General features: G+C 39.7%; 1 protein-coding gene across 1 annotated transcript in view; it reads left to right on the top strand.

Annotated features, from left to right (window-relative positions):
* The window catches only part of LOC107223176, a 46,183-nt gene extending 29,444 nt beyond the window's left edge, over positions 1-16,739 (top strand). Inside the window, exons 2-3 of the mRNA XM_015662785.2 lie at positions 9,294-9,465; positions 13,321-16,739. Of these exons, the coding sequence (XP_015518271.2) occupies positions 9,314-9,465; positions 13,321-15,775 (2,607 nt within the window). The 5' untranslated portion in view covers positions 9,294-9,313 and the 3' untranslated portion in view covers positions 15,776-16,739. The remainder of the gene's footprint in view (positions 1-9,293; positions 9,466-13,320) is intronic.
* Positions 16,740-17,237: the final 498 nt, after the last annotated feature.

Raw genomic sequence — 17,237 nt, 5'->3', positions numbered from 1 at the left:
AGAAGAAGAAGAAGAAGAAGCTGCAGTTGCATAAATCTAACGCGATTAGCACGTGAGAAAGGAAGGAGTGAAGGGGGAGAGGAAGTAAATGGGTCGAGAAGATTTAGGCCAGTGGGATAATTTTCGCGGTCATGCGGCTCTCATCCCATATTTTCCACTAAATTTAGCTCCAATTACTTCCTTTGGTCTTCTCGCCTTCGCGTATGTATGTATGTACCTATAAATATAATTTCTTAGATATACATGCGCGGAGATAAAGAGACGACGATGATGATGATTCTGCCCACCTTTTATGCGCCGCTGGATATTTTCCACGCGATCCATCGAGACACGTGGACGTCTCTAAATCATGCCTAGCTATATATCCGTACATAAAGTATATATATATATAGATAATATATATCTATTATACATGTATTCACATACTTATGCCACGTGGAAGAATTTCAACGCAGTTTCAATGGATATGCAGGCGTAATTCTTGTTGTCATCGTCTCAGTTGAATTCATTTTGAGACTAACTTGCTGCATATACCTATATGTATAATATACTACGTGTATATTTATACAGATACGTCTGTTGCACTTATGGACCGAACAACTTCTGAAAAAAAGGTGATATTATAAATGATAGTTTTCATAGATTTTTTTTTAACCGAGATCACTATCTGTTAATAACGTAGCTGTAACATTCGGGTTTTTTAATCTCGTTTCTTTTTTTATTTTTTTTTTGTTTTTTATTTTCATTACGAATGAGTTTGGCATTGCCAAAACGAGGCCTTGGTGTTAATTTTTGTCGAAAAACTAGATCTAGGGAACGAATTGTCAATTGAAATCATAACGGAGTTCAAATAATGCAGCTTATAGAATTTAGGCAACATTTAGAGTTTTATTCGAAATTTTTTAGCATATTCCGTCATTAAACACGATAGTTATGATTTAGTGCCTTGGAAAATCCAGAAACTCGTCTTTCTTCCTGATTAAAAAAGCGAACGAAAAAACGCCTGGCATGATCAAATTGAATTAAATGAGATTGTGCTAAGGACAATTTTTTTTCCACACGTACACTTTTAGAGCGCGATTTTAGTGATTTTATTCCAACTTTGATATTCACGATGGTCTGTCATTTGGCTATTGGTACCTGGGCGTAACACGTACCGGAATAATTTTTGTTGAAAATAACTTGTTTAAATTCTTCAATTGCCATACTGCACACCGTGCATATAATCAGATTATGCCTACATTGTAATACCGGTGCAGAAATTTAACCTCGGGGCTTAAACCAGAAGCGTGTTAAAAATACTGAGTCACGAAATTTGACACACAATGCGGCATTTATACACAGACACCTGAGCTATTGTCGATTTATAATATTCTTGTGCCCAATAGAATGCACGGTAATACTTGATCAACAATATCCATTGATTTCCGCTAATTGCACGGAATATTTTTGTGCCTACGTCGTTTCCCAGTTTTATTAATCGTGCCTTTAGATCTTATTTTTCCACTTATTTTCTTTCATTCTCATATTCCGCTACGATTATATGTATATTCGAGCCCAAAAAAATTGGACAAAACCCAGCGAAAGAAATCTCGCATTTGATTTTTCGATCTTGAGACGCGGTTTGCGGTCGCAATGGATAATAAACAAATTGGTTTCTTTCGCATTAAAAATGAACGTTGCGTCAGTTGATTTACAGTGAGTAGGATAATAAAATTGTAAAACTGAGAAGAAGAAGAAGAAGAAGAAGAAGAAGAAGAAGGAGAGAAAGAAAAAAGAAACCTACAGAAAGTTTAAAAGTATTTTATAATTATTGCCAAAGTTGTTGTTTGCAAGAAATTGTGAATCGCGCGACTGCGGCAGGCTGACACCCGTTTTGCGCGGTATAAAAATCGTTTAAAAGGTTTTTGACAGACTCATTTTGAATAGAAAAATTTATTTTCAAAAACATGTTTTCCATGCCGAGCGTTCCTGCGTATTGAATATATCATTGTCGAGCTATTTCGTCACATCGTTTGACGGGTGATGCAGATCTGCGCAATAATTTCGAACACGTGATGCATCTGCCCAACATCTTGCGCATAGCGTGAGAATCATCGAAGCGTTTCGAATCAATGCCGGTCACTGACACATCGCGACCTTTATATGATCGTAATAGAACGCAATGCATACGTCGATGTGTATTATTGCATGTTAAACTCAGCAAATAGTTGGGTATTGTCGATTGACAAAGGAAATAATAATAATAATAATAATAATAATAATGATAATGATAATAATAATAACAATAGTTTATTGTTGCGTGCATAATGGTTTTATATTTTAATCCAAAAATCTTGCAATTGCCGTAAAAAATATGTTTTTCACAAAATTTCGTATTGCTACGAAAGTTAAAGTTCATTCGCGTTCGTTACAACGCTCCTCTTCTTTACGCTCTCTCTACAGCAATAATAATGGACGTCTACTATAATTGTACATATATCTTTACATATATTCCATGTCCCTTGTTCGACTCGAGTGGCTTCTTATTCTTATTCTTAACCAATTTTGAACGCTATGACGTAAATCATTCGGCTGTTTTTTGCGATACTCGTTCGTTATGGTTGTTGCAGGTACTCGGATTTTGTATTCAGCTGATATTATAACGAACGAACGTTAAACTTCTTGGCTTTGTTGTGTTAGCGGTTAGCTATCCAAGCGACCCAATTTTTCACCTGTGACCGGATTTACGTGCGCGAAGTGTAGGTATCATAACACGACCTTCTTGTCGAACGAGTGAAGTTGTTACAGTAATTTCAACGTCTCTTAAACTCCCGCGAATAATCGAGCCGCGATTTTCATGATTAACCGGCATGGAAAACAGCCGCGGAAATTTTTCTTGCCTGCCATCGTAGGGAAAAAATTCTTCTTACTTTCGAGTAAGCATTGTAGGTACCTAATTATATCGCAGACGCAGCTTATGCACATAAGTATTTAGTACCGTGCAGATAATAATTCGATATACTCCGACTTACATAAGACACTAATTATAATCGATCCTTGGCTCTCTATTTCTTTGTGCAACTAAAGCGATGCCGCTGCACAATTTAAAGACACGGTTGCGGTGTAATAAACTTTATAGTCGTCGTTCCAGTGTGTAATTTTCCCGGAACTATCGATCGGTTTTTCTCACAGTATCCTCTCTGTTTTCTAATTCTCTCTAATTATTGTTTCCTTCGCGATTTATTCACCGCTGGCATGCAGTGATCCGAATAAGGTCGAAGCTCGGTGTTACGTGACAGAAACGGAATTGGCTCGAGTTGTTATACCTTGACAAAATAGAGAAGAGAAAAAAAAAAAAAAATCCTAACGTACGGCAATTTTCACCGTGCCGGTCTGTTGGCCAGCCGATGAAAGAATAAACGAACAGGTAACAAGAAATCAAATAAACTGTTGAAGCTCACGCTTTGCAGTATAATCGTTTACGTATCTCGTTATACTATATTTAAATTTTACAACTGTCCGTCAATTTTCCCGTGTTTTTATCACCTTAAATCGTACACACAGGTTCGATATGTGACTCTTATAAAAAATGTTCGCCGTTTCATTCCGATGAGACATTTTAGTCTCACAGTTCGCAAAAAAATCATCCATACATTTCGAATTATTGCGCACCAATGTCGGTCAGATGTAACAAAAGGTTTTTCCTTAATGCGGTGAACAAAAACAGTGCAGCCGATTGTTTTCAGGCAGAACAGTCAAGGCTTGTCCCCGCGTGACGACATCCGACTATAGATATTTGTTCTGACCTTCCGGTTGGTTGTACGGTGTGACGGAAGTGAATAGCTCTTGAAATGACTCCGTAGTACCAAAAATACCACGAAAACCTACGATAACAATAACGGTGACTAATAGATCGACTATTTTTCAACGATGAATCGAAACTCTGGTCTTCGCGTGCAGCATTGATAGTATGGTTTTACAGACTTTGGTAGATACGGTGTTTATGGCGCAACTTCACAATCAGCCTAGGTTCGAACGGTTTGGGAAATCATTCGATTTTTGATGCCAAACAAGGAAATCGACGTAAATTGAAATAATAATCGGTATGTTCGTCGATTAGGATACCAATATAACTTCGTCGTTCTTATTTTTCTCCACTCTTATAGACTGTATTTGGAATTATATACTTTTACTTCATTGCGGTTGCTGATACTTAAAATACACCGATTACTGTCTAAAAATATTTGTTGTCTCAGAAATTTCAAAATATATTATAATGGAATGAGGCGATGATTCGTAGGTGGAAAAATACCGCCAACCGGTTCATAAATCGTCACGACGAATTGCCTCTTTAAACCGACATATTCAATATGACAGTATAAAGTTTCCATCTAGTTCTGTTTTTTGCTTCAACTTGTTATTTCTTCGTGGCAAACGAAAAAAAAAAAGAAAAAATCGTCGCTGAATTCTCGAATCCCAAGTTATCGTGCGATATATTTTGGGTGCATGGTATAGGAGATGATTTAAGTTAATTTTTTCAGCAAATTCTATGCGTATAATAGTATCGCTTTAAATTCGTTAGAACACAGAGTACGTGGAATATTTCCGCTGCTGTCTCAGCCTTTCGTCTAAATATTCCATAACGCGGCATCGAGTTAGTTGAATTTAAAAGAAAAAAAAAAACTGTTGAACTTCGATCAGTGCGGAATGACGGAGCGGTTACGATATTCTACAATTTCTCCCATTATGCGGCGGAGTTTGAAGTAATAATTAAAATATCGTATGATCGATTAATCTTATCAATCATTATTCCACCGAGTTCGTTATTTATCGTTTTAAAGGAGTAGATTAACCGGCGCGTTATTGCAAAATGGATTCCTACCCGTGCGTGGTGAATAAAAGTTTAACGTACAACTTTCGCGGCGAGTATTACACATGTTATATAATATTACAGCTTTGAATACCCGTGTAAACAATAAAAATTTCACCCGTGGAAATTTACCTATTAAGTAATATTATTTGGCCAGTGACCTGCGGCCGCGTTTCACAATTCGTCATATTTGTTGCTATACAAATGTCGTATTCCGCAACAACATTTATACATCTATTATACTTATATTCACGTGAACCATACGTATACTCATATATCCCACCACGCATCATCGTACAGCCAACAGCCGCCAACCCGCAGCAGTTGTTTTTATAACCTTGTTCTCCGCTCTTCCGTTGGGTTAAAAATTACCTTTACCACCACGTACTTACGTTGTACGTAAAGTCGTGCATGTGAAATATTACACACATCCCAACTATAACTGATGCCGAACACGTAAAGAGCACGTGAAATGCGAGTGGCTCTTTACAATGGCCCCAAAATATCGGAAGCATAAACCCGTTCACTTTTTGAACGTTGAGAAAAAAAGTGCTCTTTGCGATTGCGCGACGATGCAGCGGTAAGATGCGAATGATTGCCGTACACCGCATTAGGTACGCGTCGGTCATTCGTAACGCGACGATTGTGTAAGAAGAAGAAAAAAAAAATTCTCACACCTACGAGTGAAATATTGGCTGAGGTCGGGTGAACGGCACCGTTGATTTGCTGAGGCGAGTGGGACGACGAGACCATTGGAAGACACTTGAAGTCGTTGGAGGTATTGATGAGAGAGAGATTGCAGACAATCTGGAGCCGCCGGCCGCCGTCGCCGGGATTTAATGAACAACCGGCACACGTACAAGTCGCGACGTCGATCATGGAAAAGGCTTCACCGGATGCGTAGGCGCGCTTTGAATGGTACCCTACCTTCGTGCCTGGGACCATCGTTTGCATCATCGTTTCCACTCGAATCGATTTCAACTTGTTTTGAATAACGGATATATGCCTGTATTTCTCTAAATGTCGGAGCTTCCGCAGTGATTTTTTCTCAACCGCATACTCAAGTTGGAAGTTATCCTCCGCGGACGAGAGGCTGATTTATTATACAGCTGCATTAACCATTCGGTTCAATTATTGTTGCAACGGCGGTGATGAGGAGAATCGTGGTTCATTAAATAAGAAATTCCATTAGGTCCGTGGGATGAAACGTCGAAAAATAAATGATGCGTATCTTTTCTTTTTTCCAATTTAACGTTTTGTTAACAAAGATATATAACGGTTTGAAATTGACGAGTGATGTCACAATCCGCGTAGATATAGTTATACTACGATACGAACGTTATGAAGTCACGCAAATTCAACTCGCTATATCTTTGTTAACAAACATTGAATTGAGAAGGTAAAAAATACGGGTCAATTAATTTTCTTCATACTATCTGACTGATCTAATGAAATTTTTCAGAACATTTCACTCTACGATCTAACGGCCGTCATTGTCAGTACATCGGTTATATTTATTAACTTGCGCGTACCTAGTTTTGTGTAAAACCGTGAATTTGCGAATTTTGCGAAGATTTTCATGTTAATTCTTGTGAACAGTCAAGTTCATTCGAGGAATTTCATCTTTCTGAAACTTGAATAGAAACGCAGGATTCTGACCCACCGGAGCGATTTGTTTAATTACCGAAATTCTAAGTACTAAAATCCGCTTACAAAATTTGCCGCAGTGTCGTCTTGGAAATGGTTGAAATCTAGTTTGTCTTCTCGTTCAACTCCACTCTTACGAAACGAGCCGGCGATTTAATGAATGAGGCAGAATTCGATCAGGGCAGCGGTTTGTTATTACAAATAGGCGAAGAGCGAACCGCTCGAGACATTTCCACTCGTCATCCGGTTCGAAGGAGCGATCGTGATGTGTTACAACACGGAAACCGGACTGACTTGGGTACGGCTCATTCGTAAAAATAAATTGGATGGGAAAATAAGTATTCCGCTAGATGGTCCAGGACTCGTTACGCCTCCAACGGATCAGCGAATAACGAGACGGCGTAGCGACGCCGGGTAAAGACGCCTATACCTACATCGTTATTATATTTGGCTCATTGACAGACGTTTGTTCAACCCGGTGTTCTTCGAACAACCGAAACTGATCAGAAGGCTTCCGCGTGGGCCAGACTTTCGAGCTTTTTCGCGCGTGTAACAACGCCGAGAGTCCTACGGCGCTCCTAGGAGCAGATTTATTTATTGTTAGATCAACTCCTTGCTGTGACAACGTTTAAAAATACGATCCACTGGTCTCTCTGGTATCGCGGTTATTCGGATTTATTAAACTCCCACCGATTCAAAGGACAACTTTACTCCGTAGCGAGGCCTTCTTTGGTGGATTTAAATCGTTTATTTATTTATATTTATTTCTTGGTATAATGTCCGCTGCTGCCCACTGTGGTGTACAATTCGCGTCCCCAGATTTCCTGAACGTAACGGAACCGATATTTGAATATAAAATATCCACTTAGGCGGCAGTTGTAACGCTGGCATGTTTCTTATTTGTTGATGGGATTGAAAATTTGAAGAAAAATTGTTATTTTATTCAAACGAGGACGCACCTTTTTCTCTCTTACTTACAGGCTATATTCTAAATATAATAATTAGGTAAGGTACTCTCGGTTTAACTCAAATCTCAGTCTTCTTTCATACTTCCACTCTAACAGCCGCGAAAAAAAATCGTCGCGAATGACTTTATTTTCAGGATCCCGCCAAACAAAATTTCCCTTCTGTCCCACTGTAGCCCAATCGATGTCTCGACCTTTGAAATCGTCCGAGTCGAAACTTCCGCCTTGCAGCATGTCAGAGGTTCGATAATGCGACAAGTATAAATCGTGACGAGCTAACAGATTTGATTTATTTGCGATTTCAAATAAGGTCGTTTGTATTTTTCAGCTGAAATTCGAGTGTATTCCAACAAGAGTTACTCCAAACTTTATAATTTTTCATTTTTTTTTCTGCACTCACGGGTGTAAGCATGTCATTGATATTTTCATCAATTAGAAACTAACGCGATTAGTGTATTCATCTATCGAGTGAATTCGTCTAGTCATAGACAAAAAAAAAAGTGCGTTTTTTTTCAACCTGGCTTCATGTGTGCAACACTTATCATCTCTCGTGAAGAATCTAGTTTACGCAAACTAGTAAAATTAGTCTCCCAGGTCTAATAACTGCGACCAGCGACCGGTAATAATTTTTAGAACCGAAATGTGACATCGTGCGGAAATATGAATTATAATGAAAAATATCATTGGACAGGTGTCAGAAGCGATAAATCGAATCCACCATGGCTGCGAGTTCGTAAAATTAAAATCTCATTCGCTCGATACATTTTCATTTCTGGAATCGAAGACTACATCCAGTATCGAGTTTATGTTTCGCAGCGACAGTTTGCCAACGCGAACTGTGGTTTTTTGTTTTTCATCACGTGATAGTCACGAAAATGGAAAGTCATTTTTCGTTTGGTTTATCTCACAGAATAGAAAAAAAAGAAAATTTAGAAGTTGGACATTTGCCAGACTTTTGCGTAGGTGCAGAAGTCGCATAAGTAGTATAAGAAATTTTCTTCGTCGATTAGTCGTAGAGGATTAATCGCTCGGTTCATAAATCAATGATCGACTATCCCATATTTAATTGTTTGATTCTTTGTCCCGGTTGCTATTAGATGCTTTACATTTTTCATAACTTTGTCTTACCACATATTTCACTTTTCCTTGGATGTTCTAATCGATGGAAAAACACCGTCATCGATTTCGTCTTATAAAGATTGTTGAAAAACGAAGTCTCGCGTTGTTTCGATTCCAATTGTAACCGTTGAATCTTGACCCGCGTTGCGTTTAATTGTCAAATTCATTCAAGAATTACTAATTCAGATTTACATTTATCAAATTCGAGGACACGTCAAACTGACGCGTACGCGTAATCATGCATGAGTTTCCATATATGCGAAGCCGTGCCAATCGGCACCGGAAATTCGCTGGAATTTGTGCAAAATATTGACGATTGCCACGGCTATATACCGGATGCACTGGAAATTGGTCGGTTATATATATTCGACCTACCGATTCCATCCCGCGATGTTGAAAATGAGTCCGGATTCCGAAACCATATCCCTATAAATTTTGCACCGCCGTTGTAGCACTCGTGCAAATCGAAATTAACCGGGTTCCAACGTAAATTGCGACATGGTTTCCGGTGACGCATAAACGAATCACATTCCAGCCTTTTCTTTTTTCTACTAAAATAAATGCTTTGAAAGAAAAAGCACACGAAATACACTTTTTTATTTTTGCTCCCAGATTGACGTGTTCCTTCCACTTGTCGTAATATCCTTATACATAGTTTCTCTGCCACATCGACTGTAACTACAATCAATGTTATCTTTTTCCAATTTCAGGCTTGGACAATTATTTATGAATGGATGGAGGTGCGCCGGAGAGTTCCGAAGGTGGAGGATGGTGGATCACGATGGTGCTTTGGACGATAGTCCTCTTCGGGTCTTTCCTCCTCAACGGGACCCTCCTCTTCGCCTTCCTCAAGCGACCCGGCCTACGCACGATATCGAACAGGTGAGACCCACTGGTCGTCTACTTAATCATACGAAGAAGCACTTTATCTTTTTCAATTTTTATGCTTTTGTATTATTATTATTATTATTTCCGTCGAGAGGATAAAATGCGCTGGATCGTAAAATCGAAGGTCACGTAATCCCCTCTCCCCCTCCTGCCCTCCCCCCTCGCATATTATATGTCGTAATAAATTCAAGCGATACTATACCTGCTGCACGTTGAAAGGAAACGTATATGCGTGCAAATATTTGCTTATATTCTAATTTTACGAATTACTTCTAGACTCATTTTTTTTCTATCCATAGCTTATTCACATCTTTCTGTTTTTCCGTTTCTCGAGACAACAAATCTTGTGAAGCGGTTTCATCCACCCGTGTGGCAATTCATATCTCGTAAGTAAATTGAGGTGCACTCTGAACATTGTGTCAAAATTTGTTCAACTCCCACGTTGCTTTTCCTTTAATTTTTTTTTTTTTTTCTCCGTATCATTATTTTTCGTCAAGATTTATTTTCTTTCCATTCAATTCATTCGTTTCTGTCGTAAATTTTCGTTGTTGTATCTCATCTGTCGTTGGAGAATAATATCGTATAGTAAGCTGGACAGTGCGTTGTGCACGGGAAAATTTGTGATATTTTCGGATAGGAGAGAAGTTTTGCTTTCGCAGCCAACCACTTCCGGAAAGTTTGTAAGATTGGCGAAGTGTTGCAATTCTTGGCGCGCGGCTGAGGCGGTAAAATTTGTGCTCTCACATTGTCACGCCTATATAATGCACTTTTCTCAGTAAGCTCGCCGTTCAGCGGTTTAAAATTATTACAAACCAAGTGGCCGGCCTCTTTGCTACTTACGATTCGTCGGATAATCAAACGATTTAATAGCCAATTAGGAGAACAGATACTTATGATTTAATAGCCAATCAGGAGCAGATTATGAAAAGCTTCTATTGCTACTTGGGAAATTAAAAATTTCCAAAATTAAATTTTCGCCAAATTAAATTGCAGTTACTCTTGCCGTTATTTTACTTGGCGTGAAATACTGCTTGGTACCTATATACAGAGTGACGCAAATGACTCAGGGCAAAAGAAAATGACAAGTGTCTCAAATCTAGCCATGTTGATTTTGCGCCAGGTTTTAAATTCGTGTACGTCAAATATCTAATTTTTCCTCACTTTCATCTCTAGTCGGAAATTTCCCAGCAATATTTAAGGTTAAATGTTTTTAAATATCAGGGTTAATTCTTATAATAAAAATTCTAAATATATCCAATAATCATTGATTGAAAATTGAGGAGGAAATTTCCATGCGATTAAAATTATTAAAATGTATGAAATAAAATTTCAGGAATCTTGTATTTGTTTTCACGCGGGAATTTAAAAAAAACATTAGGCACATGCAGTTCGGTCATCTTGACACTTGCAAACTTTTTCTTCCGTCTTTCCTCTCCGAAATTTTACCGAATGACGAACGTTATAAGTTTTTCTAACTTTCGTACCGTTTATTTTCACCACCTGTTTTTTTTTTTTTCTACCAATACTGCTTTTCAAACGACGCGGTTACAGGCGTGTATTTTCGAAAATCGATATTTCTCTTCGACTCTCTCGTTATATCATCTAGATAAATGGCCGTTTAAAAATACCGCGAACATTGATGTGGGTAGGTAAATTCTCTCAATATTTCCATTCCAATTCCAATGAAAACTACGCAGAAGCGAACGAATTAAATGGAAAGAAAGTAAAAATATTTGAGATTGGAATCCATAATTTAAACAAATAATTATGCATAACATTGTTAAAAACGCAAATATATACACATGCAGGTCACGTTATAATAAAGTGCACCGAAGAATTTATCAGAGGTTCTCTGCCGTTGGAAAAATATATGTCAATGTATCACGTTTTCGTTAAGATTATAGTTGTTGATACTCGTCAGGAAGAATAAAGACAGCATGGCGTTGAAAAATGTGAATGACGTCAGAGACAAGAATAATTTATTCGATTTCTATGTATCGCCCACGTTAACGAAAAACTAAGAATATGCCTACGTACGTTCGTCAAGTGGTCAAATTCAAGACTGCATGTTTAACTCGACGACTCGGTCGATTATACGCCTGCCACTCCTCCAAAGACCGACACAATATAAAAGCATGTTTTTCACCCGTCATCGCGTCTTAGGCTCAACAATCGATAAACGTGTCTCGTTGAAATGTTTCACAAAGTTAAAAACTTCCATTCGCTGCTATTATTCACTGTCGGAACAACGTATAACTTGGGTATCCACGTGTAATGTAATATTTTTCTTTCTCATTTCCCCGCGTACTTTCAGTAGATGGTAATAGCGAAACAAATTGTAGATTTCAACTAGTCAAAATCATTCATTTCTACCACGGGGGTCGTTACAGTTTGTTATTGATGTTACCAATAGTCGACACGTGAATATAAACTTGTATCGTGCGGTAAAGAGCTGTGGGAATGCACGACAGGTACAAGTAGTTGCATTAATATTCTAGTCCGAAATAAGCAATATGTTACATACTCATGCCGCCTCATCGATTCATTCGTGACAAAATGTCAAAAAACCTCGGTGTTCATTAACGCACATGAAACAACTCGATAATCATTCGACCTACAAACCTTACCGCATCATCATAGTACAAACTGGTTAATGGACTGCGGAGAATGAATTGAAATTCGCGCATAGTGCAAATCCAAGAGTACAATTAGAAATTTCTTTTGTACATGAAATTGTGGATTCTTACCGATGAATCCATCTAACCAATCGATCGTCCGCAAGATTTTTCAGTAATCCCATCACATTTTGGGTCAGACTAAGCATTAGGAATTAAGGTTGAGGTCGTTCGCTTTTACGCAGATTTTGTAGTATACGAAAAAGCAGAAGTTGAGGTGACGAAAATATGGACACATGTTTATTGTAGGGAACGAGTTCGCACCCCTGGCTTACTAAACTCGTTAGCACAGCTGGAATCGGTCAAGAGACTGCCGGCCGGATATTGCGTCGATCCACCATAAATACGCTAGTCGTCCTCGACTGCAAGTAGATGCAGGTACGCTCAGCGTTCGATGTGAGCTTTCGGTTACTCGTCCTCGTACAATATTGCATTATATCGAGTTATACTCGCGTCTCTGGAGTCAGGGTGTACGTAAAATAATAAACTCGACCACCGACTATCTTACGTTATTATTGGGAGAATTAAGCGCAAGCTCATCTGCCGCGCATTGCCAAGCTCAACATTCAACCCTGTCAGAGAGATGCAGGTCACGTGTTACATTCGCTGACATCTCTCGGTACTTTATAACCGATCGTTTTGATCCCTTGGTTAAATACAATTAGATCAGTGTTTATACACAAACTAAGATCGGTATGCCGTTTCAAACATATCGGCCATAACTCTTTCTCCTGGGCAGTTTTATCCCGGGGTTTAATTTTGCAACCGTCGTAAACGCGGCCGTGCAGGTTATACATCTACCATTGCTGTTGTTCCTGCAATGCATTTAAACGGATCTGCAGAAAGGTTGCTATTTATATCTTCATGGAAGAATGGCAGTGTTTATTTGAGTACCGGATTGGGCTAGGTCAGATGAAACCATAAAAAGATTTCGGCTCATAAAACTTGCGGTAGTGATGATCATAATCTATAAACTCACATAAAAATCGAGGAACGAGGCCAAACACACCGTAACAAATCTTCTTTCATCCGTTCTGTTCGAATACAATTATACGACGAAAAACGAAAAGGAAAACTCGCCTCACCTTAATAACGTTGAAAATATCGCTCACACTGAAATAGCAGTGGCAGCCAGACACCATTTTTTTGACCGTATTCTTTTCTTTTTCCCCAGATTCGTGATGAACTTGATCGCGTCGAATCTGTTGACGTGCGTGATCCTGACTCCTCTTCTGATGTTGGACACCCCGCCGACAGACTCGTTTGGATCCAGCCTCTGCTCCGTCTCGGAAGGTGCCGGGGCTTTTGTGACGGCATCGTCGATACTCTCGGTTCTTCTGATCGCGATTGATCAGTACTTTGCGGTCGTCGATCCCCTTCGATATCGTACGCGAATCGACAAGCTGAAGTGCGGCGTGCTCATCGTTTCTGTATGGCTGGTTTCCGTGCTCCTGGCCCTTCTCGCAGCTTTCAATCCCCATCCTCACAGCCTCTGGTTAGCCTGTTTAAGCGATCATCGACTCGTCGTGGAACCCAGACTGGACATGAGCCTTGCTTCGACAATTTCCATCGGCAATGGGACGGAGAAATATGACTTCAAGAGTGAGGTGAAGGTCACGGAAAGTAACGGCAGCTCCGTCATTGAGGAGAACGTGCGGCTCACTGAGAACTCTACAATGTTTCTTGATGAAACGTTTCGAGAGAGTTTCGAGGACACTAATAACACGATGCTGGGAAACGAAACGCTCGATTATGTTACCTACGGCTTGGCTTACGCCACTTTTTACACCCTCTTCGTTTACCTAATGCCGTTCGTTGGTGTTTGTTGGATGTACGTAAGCATTTATTCGGCAGCTCATAAAAATTCGGAACGTGCCAGACGCACCGGATCCGGACCGATGTTGTCCTCGCCAAGTTTCTGCGAGGAATATGGGAACGTCAGGCATGACTTTTCCACCGATGATTTTCGTAGGATCCCAAAGATATCGAGTCTGTCGTCGATCGACGAAAGCATCGAAACGAGCCCTAGTCACATACTGCGGGGAAGATCCGAGATGATGCTTTGCTCGTCGGCAATTGCAGAAGAACCATCGAGTGGCGTTGTCTTCACCGTTGGTTTGCAGAAAGTTGACGTGTCGCCGAAAAAGCCGGCCAAGACAATGGACGCTACCAAAGAAATCTCCAAAGTTCCTATATCCGCGCTAAGGGCGGAATTCCTTACTAAAAAAGAAGACAATCGTCTTGCGGACGACAACATTGTACGGAGCAAGTTCCGCGATCGTCCCGATAACAGACGTAAATCTTCTCACGATATCCTCTGTCAGGAAATTCTGAGAAAGAACCTCGATCGGTTGAAAATACCGGAGGACTCGAGCGGCGAAAGCAGCGCCAATGAGGAGGAGGACCAGGACGAAGAGGAGATGCTGAAGTTTTCGAAAAACCGACGACTCGAGGACATAGAAGTTGCCGAGTGCCACAACACGTTTGAGGATCGATCGGAATCCAATCGAATACCTCTCATCTTGGACACAGAACTCTCAACGGCCAGCAATCGACCAAACAAATTCAAAGAATTTGGCGATTCCGATCGTGTTGAGCCGGACATTTCGGTGTCAACGAGTCAGCAGCAACAGCAGCTGCAGCTATCCGAGGTCCTGGCCAGTCCGGATATTCACTCCAACGTAAATGCTGCATCATCAAAAATGATGGACACAGTACAAAGTAGTAGTAGTAGTGATAGTAAAATGACATGTAGTGGTATCTTGTCGCGTGCAGCCCTCGAAATTCACAACGCCAAGTCAAGATTGCAGAATAGTCTTCACACCAACGGCAAATCGGCAATAAACGCTCGCTACTTAAACGGCGGGTATCATCGGCCGGACGGCGCAATGGACCAGCCGGAAGATATTCTCCACAAAAGCTTGTCTGGTCACAATTTCCTCGAAGCTGAGTCTTCTCTATTGGGCAGTTCAGCTAATGGGGGCGCAGCGCCAACGGTGACGATTACGCCGCCTCATAAAATACCTCTTCATCGTGTTTCCAGCGTGAAAAGTACCTCGAGTTACATAAACTCGTTGAAGTACAGAATCAGCAATGCTTCGGTGTTTAGATATCGCGAAGAAACGCGGGCGGCTAGAATTAGTGCGCTCGTTATAGTGATGGGTCTGATATGCTGGACGCCGTACGTAGTTCTATTAATTGTCAGGAACATCGAGCCGCTGCGTCTTACCGGGGCTGACCAAATTCCGCACAATTACGACGTGATGGCGCTCAGCTTTTTGATACTGGCGGCATACGTTAGCCCTCTGCTTTTCGGGTACAGATCACGCCGCGTCAAGAGGGAGCTGAGAAAAGTTTTCTGCCCCAAACGGGAACTCTCGTACAAGAACAACAGAAGTTTGATGGCAAAAAAGGTACTGAAACGAAGGCCCAGCAGCAATCTTAGCCATGTGGAAATGGACACGAAATATAATATTTTTAGCTGCGTTTACGGAAGGAATCGCTGGCCGAAAGACAAAGTGCAGTTCATGCAAGTGCCAGAAACCGCGTTTGCCGTTGAAACTTGCAGAAGCAGCTTTTCCAGTGGTGCTAGTACTCAAATCTCAACAACATCCACCGAAGAATCCTGAGTGTGCTGTTCTTCTCGGTTCAAAGATGAGAAAGGACAATTTTCACGTCCAGTACTTGATCTTTATTGGAGATAAATAGTTGGGAGGAGGTATACGATAGTCTGAATTCTCGAAATGAAAGCGCCGATATTCCTGGGGCAACTAAATTACCAGACCTTACAGCTGTAAGGAATTGTAAGATGAACCGTGAGTTCAGTTTATCGGTGTAAGATAACTAATAGAGCGTATGTCCAAGTACTACATTTTTATTGATTAAGCGATTACTTCGTGTATAATTGAACAAAAAAGAAAGAAAAAATAAACTACCCGAGTCATTGAATGTATAGGAGTAAGTAAACCTTGGTACTGATTATTGACGTGATATACGAACACGTTTCTATTTCACGAGTAGCTGAATGTGAGTTGAAATGTAAAATTACTGCTGTGTGTGTTTATATATATATAATATATATGTAATTTGTGCGAGTATGAATGTGCTGTCTGTATAAAGTGAAAGAAAAGTAGTATAAATATGAAAATAAAAGTCATTTCCTACTCTGTCTGAGCATATCTACTTCCTAGCAGAGTAATTACAATACAATTAATTAATATCAAATAGGTATACGTACATTACATTGTATATATTGTACAGCATTTCATGACACGTTGTGACCTAAGTAAAAAAAAAAAATACCTTGTATAATTTTCTGATTATTTTGTACATTACAAATGGTTCCGTTTATTTATATTAAATAATTTGTACATAAACTTGACAACTAATACTTATTAAGTAGATCTTCACAGATTTAGGGTATTTAGTATCATAAAACATTGAATATTATATTTTGTACTCATAGCCTTTATGTATGTGCAGCGCGAGGAAGAGTCTAACTTGTGATAACTGAAAATCAACCAACTATCAGTCCTAATCTTAATAAATATTTAACTTATGAAAATTCAATAATAAAAATCACTTTGAACACCAGATAATTGTGTCCTTCCTTTCTGGAACTTTTCAATCCTTTTTTGTTCACATATGTAGACACAAACTGATGCTGTGATCAGAACGTGCAATATACGCAAGATTCGTTTGCCGTTTTTTTTTTTCTTGGGGCTTCGATAACTATATCGTAGATTCGCATTCACACCAGTCACTTCATTCATCGTAAACATGAGCTTTTTGTAATTTGAAATAAACACTCACTTTCGGCGATGATAAGTTTATTCCAACACTGATAAAATTTGTTTTTTAAATAGGTGAACTTATGTAAGTGACAGGAGCAGTACCTTTCTGGTTCCTGGCGACTACAATTTTCCTTCGAAGTGGTTCTACATTTTACTGAACATTTCATTCATTACTGAATGAAAATTATAATTCCAATATTTCTGTTGTGTACCGTATACATCCACCTCAAGGGTGGGCGTATCTTCCAGTTCTACAACTTGAGCCTCACCGTATCACAGGGCGTAGCAAATCAATCAT

Source organism: Neodiprion lecontei, chromosome 3 (genome assembly GCF_021901455.1).
Source record: "Neodiprion lecontei isolate iyNeoLeco1 chromosome 3, iyNeoLeco1.1, whole genome shotgun sequence".
Lineage (NCBI taxonomy): Eukaryota > Metazoa > Arthropoda > Insecta > Hymenoptera > Diprionidae > Neodiprion > Neodiprion lecontei.
This window is presented reverse-complemented; position numbering and strand designations above follow the sequence as displayed.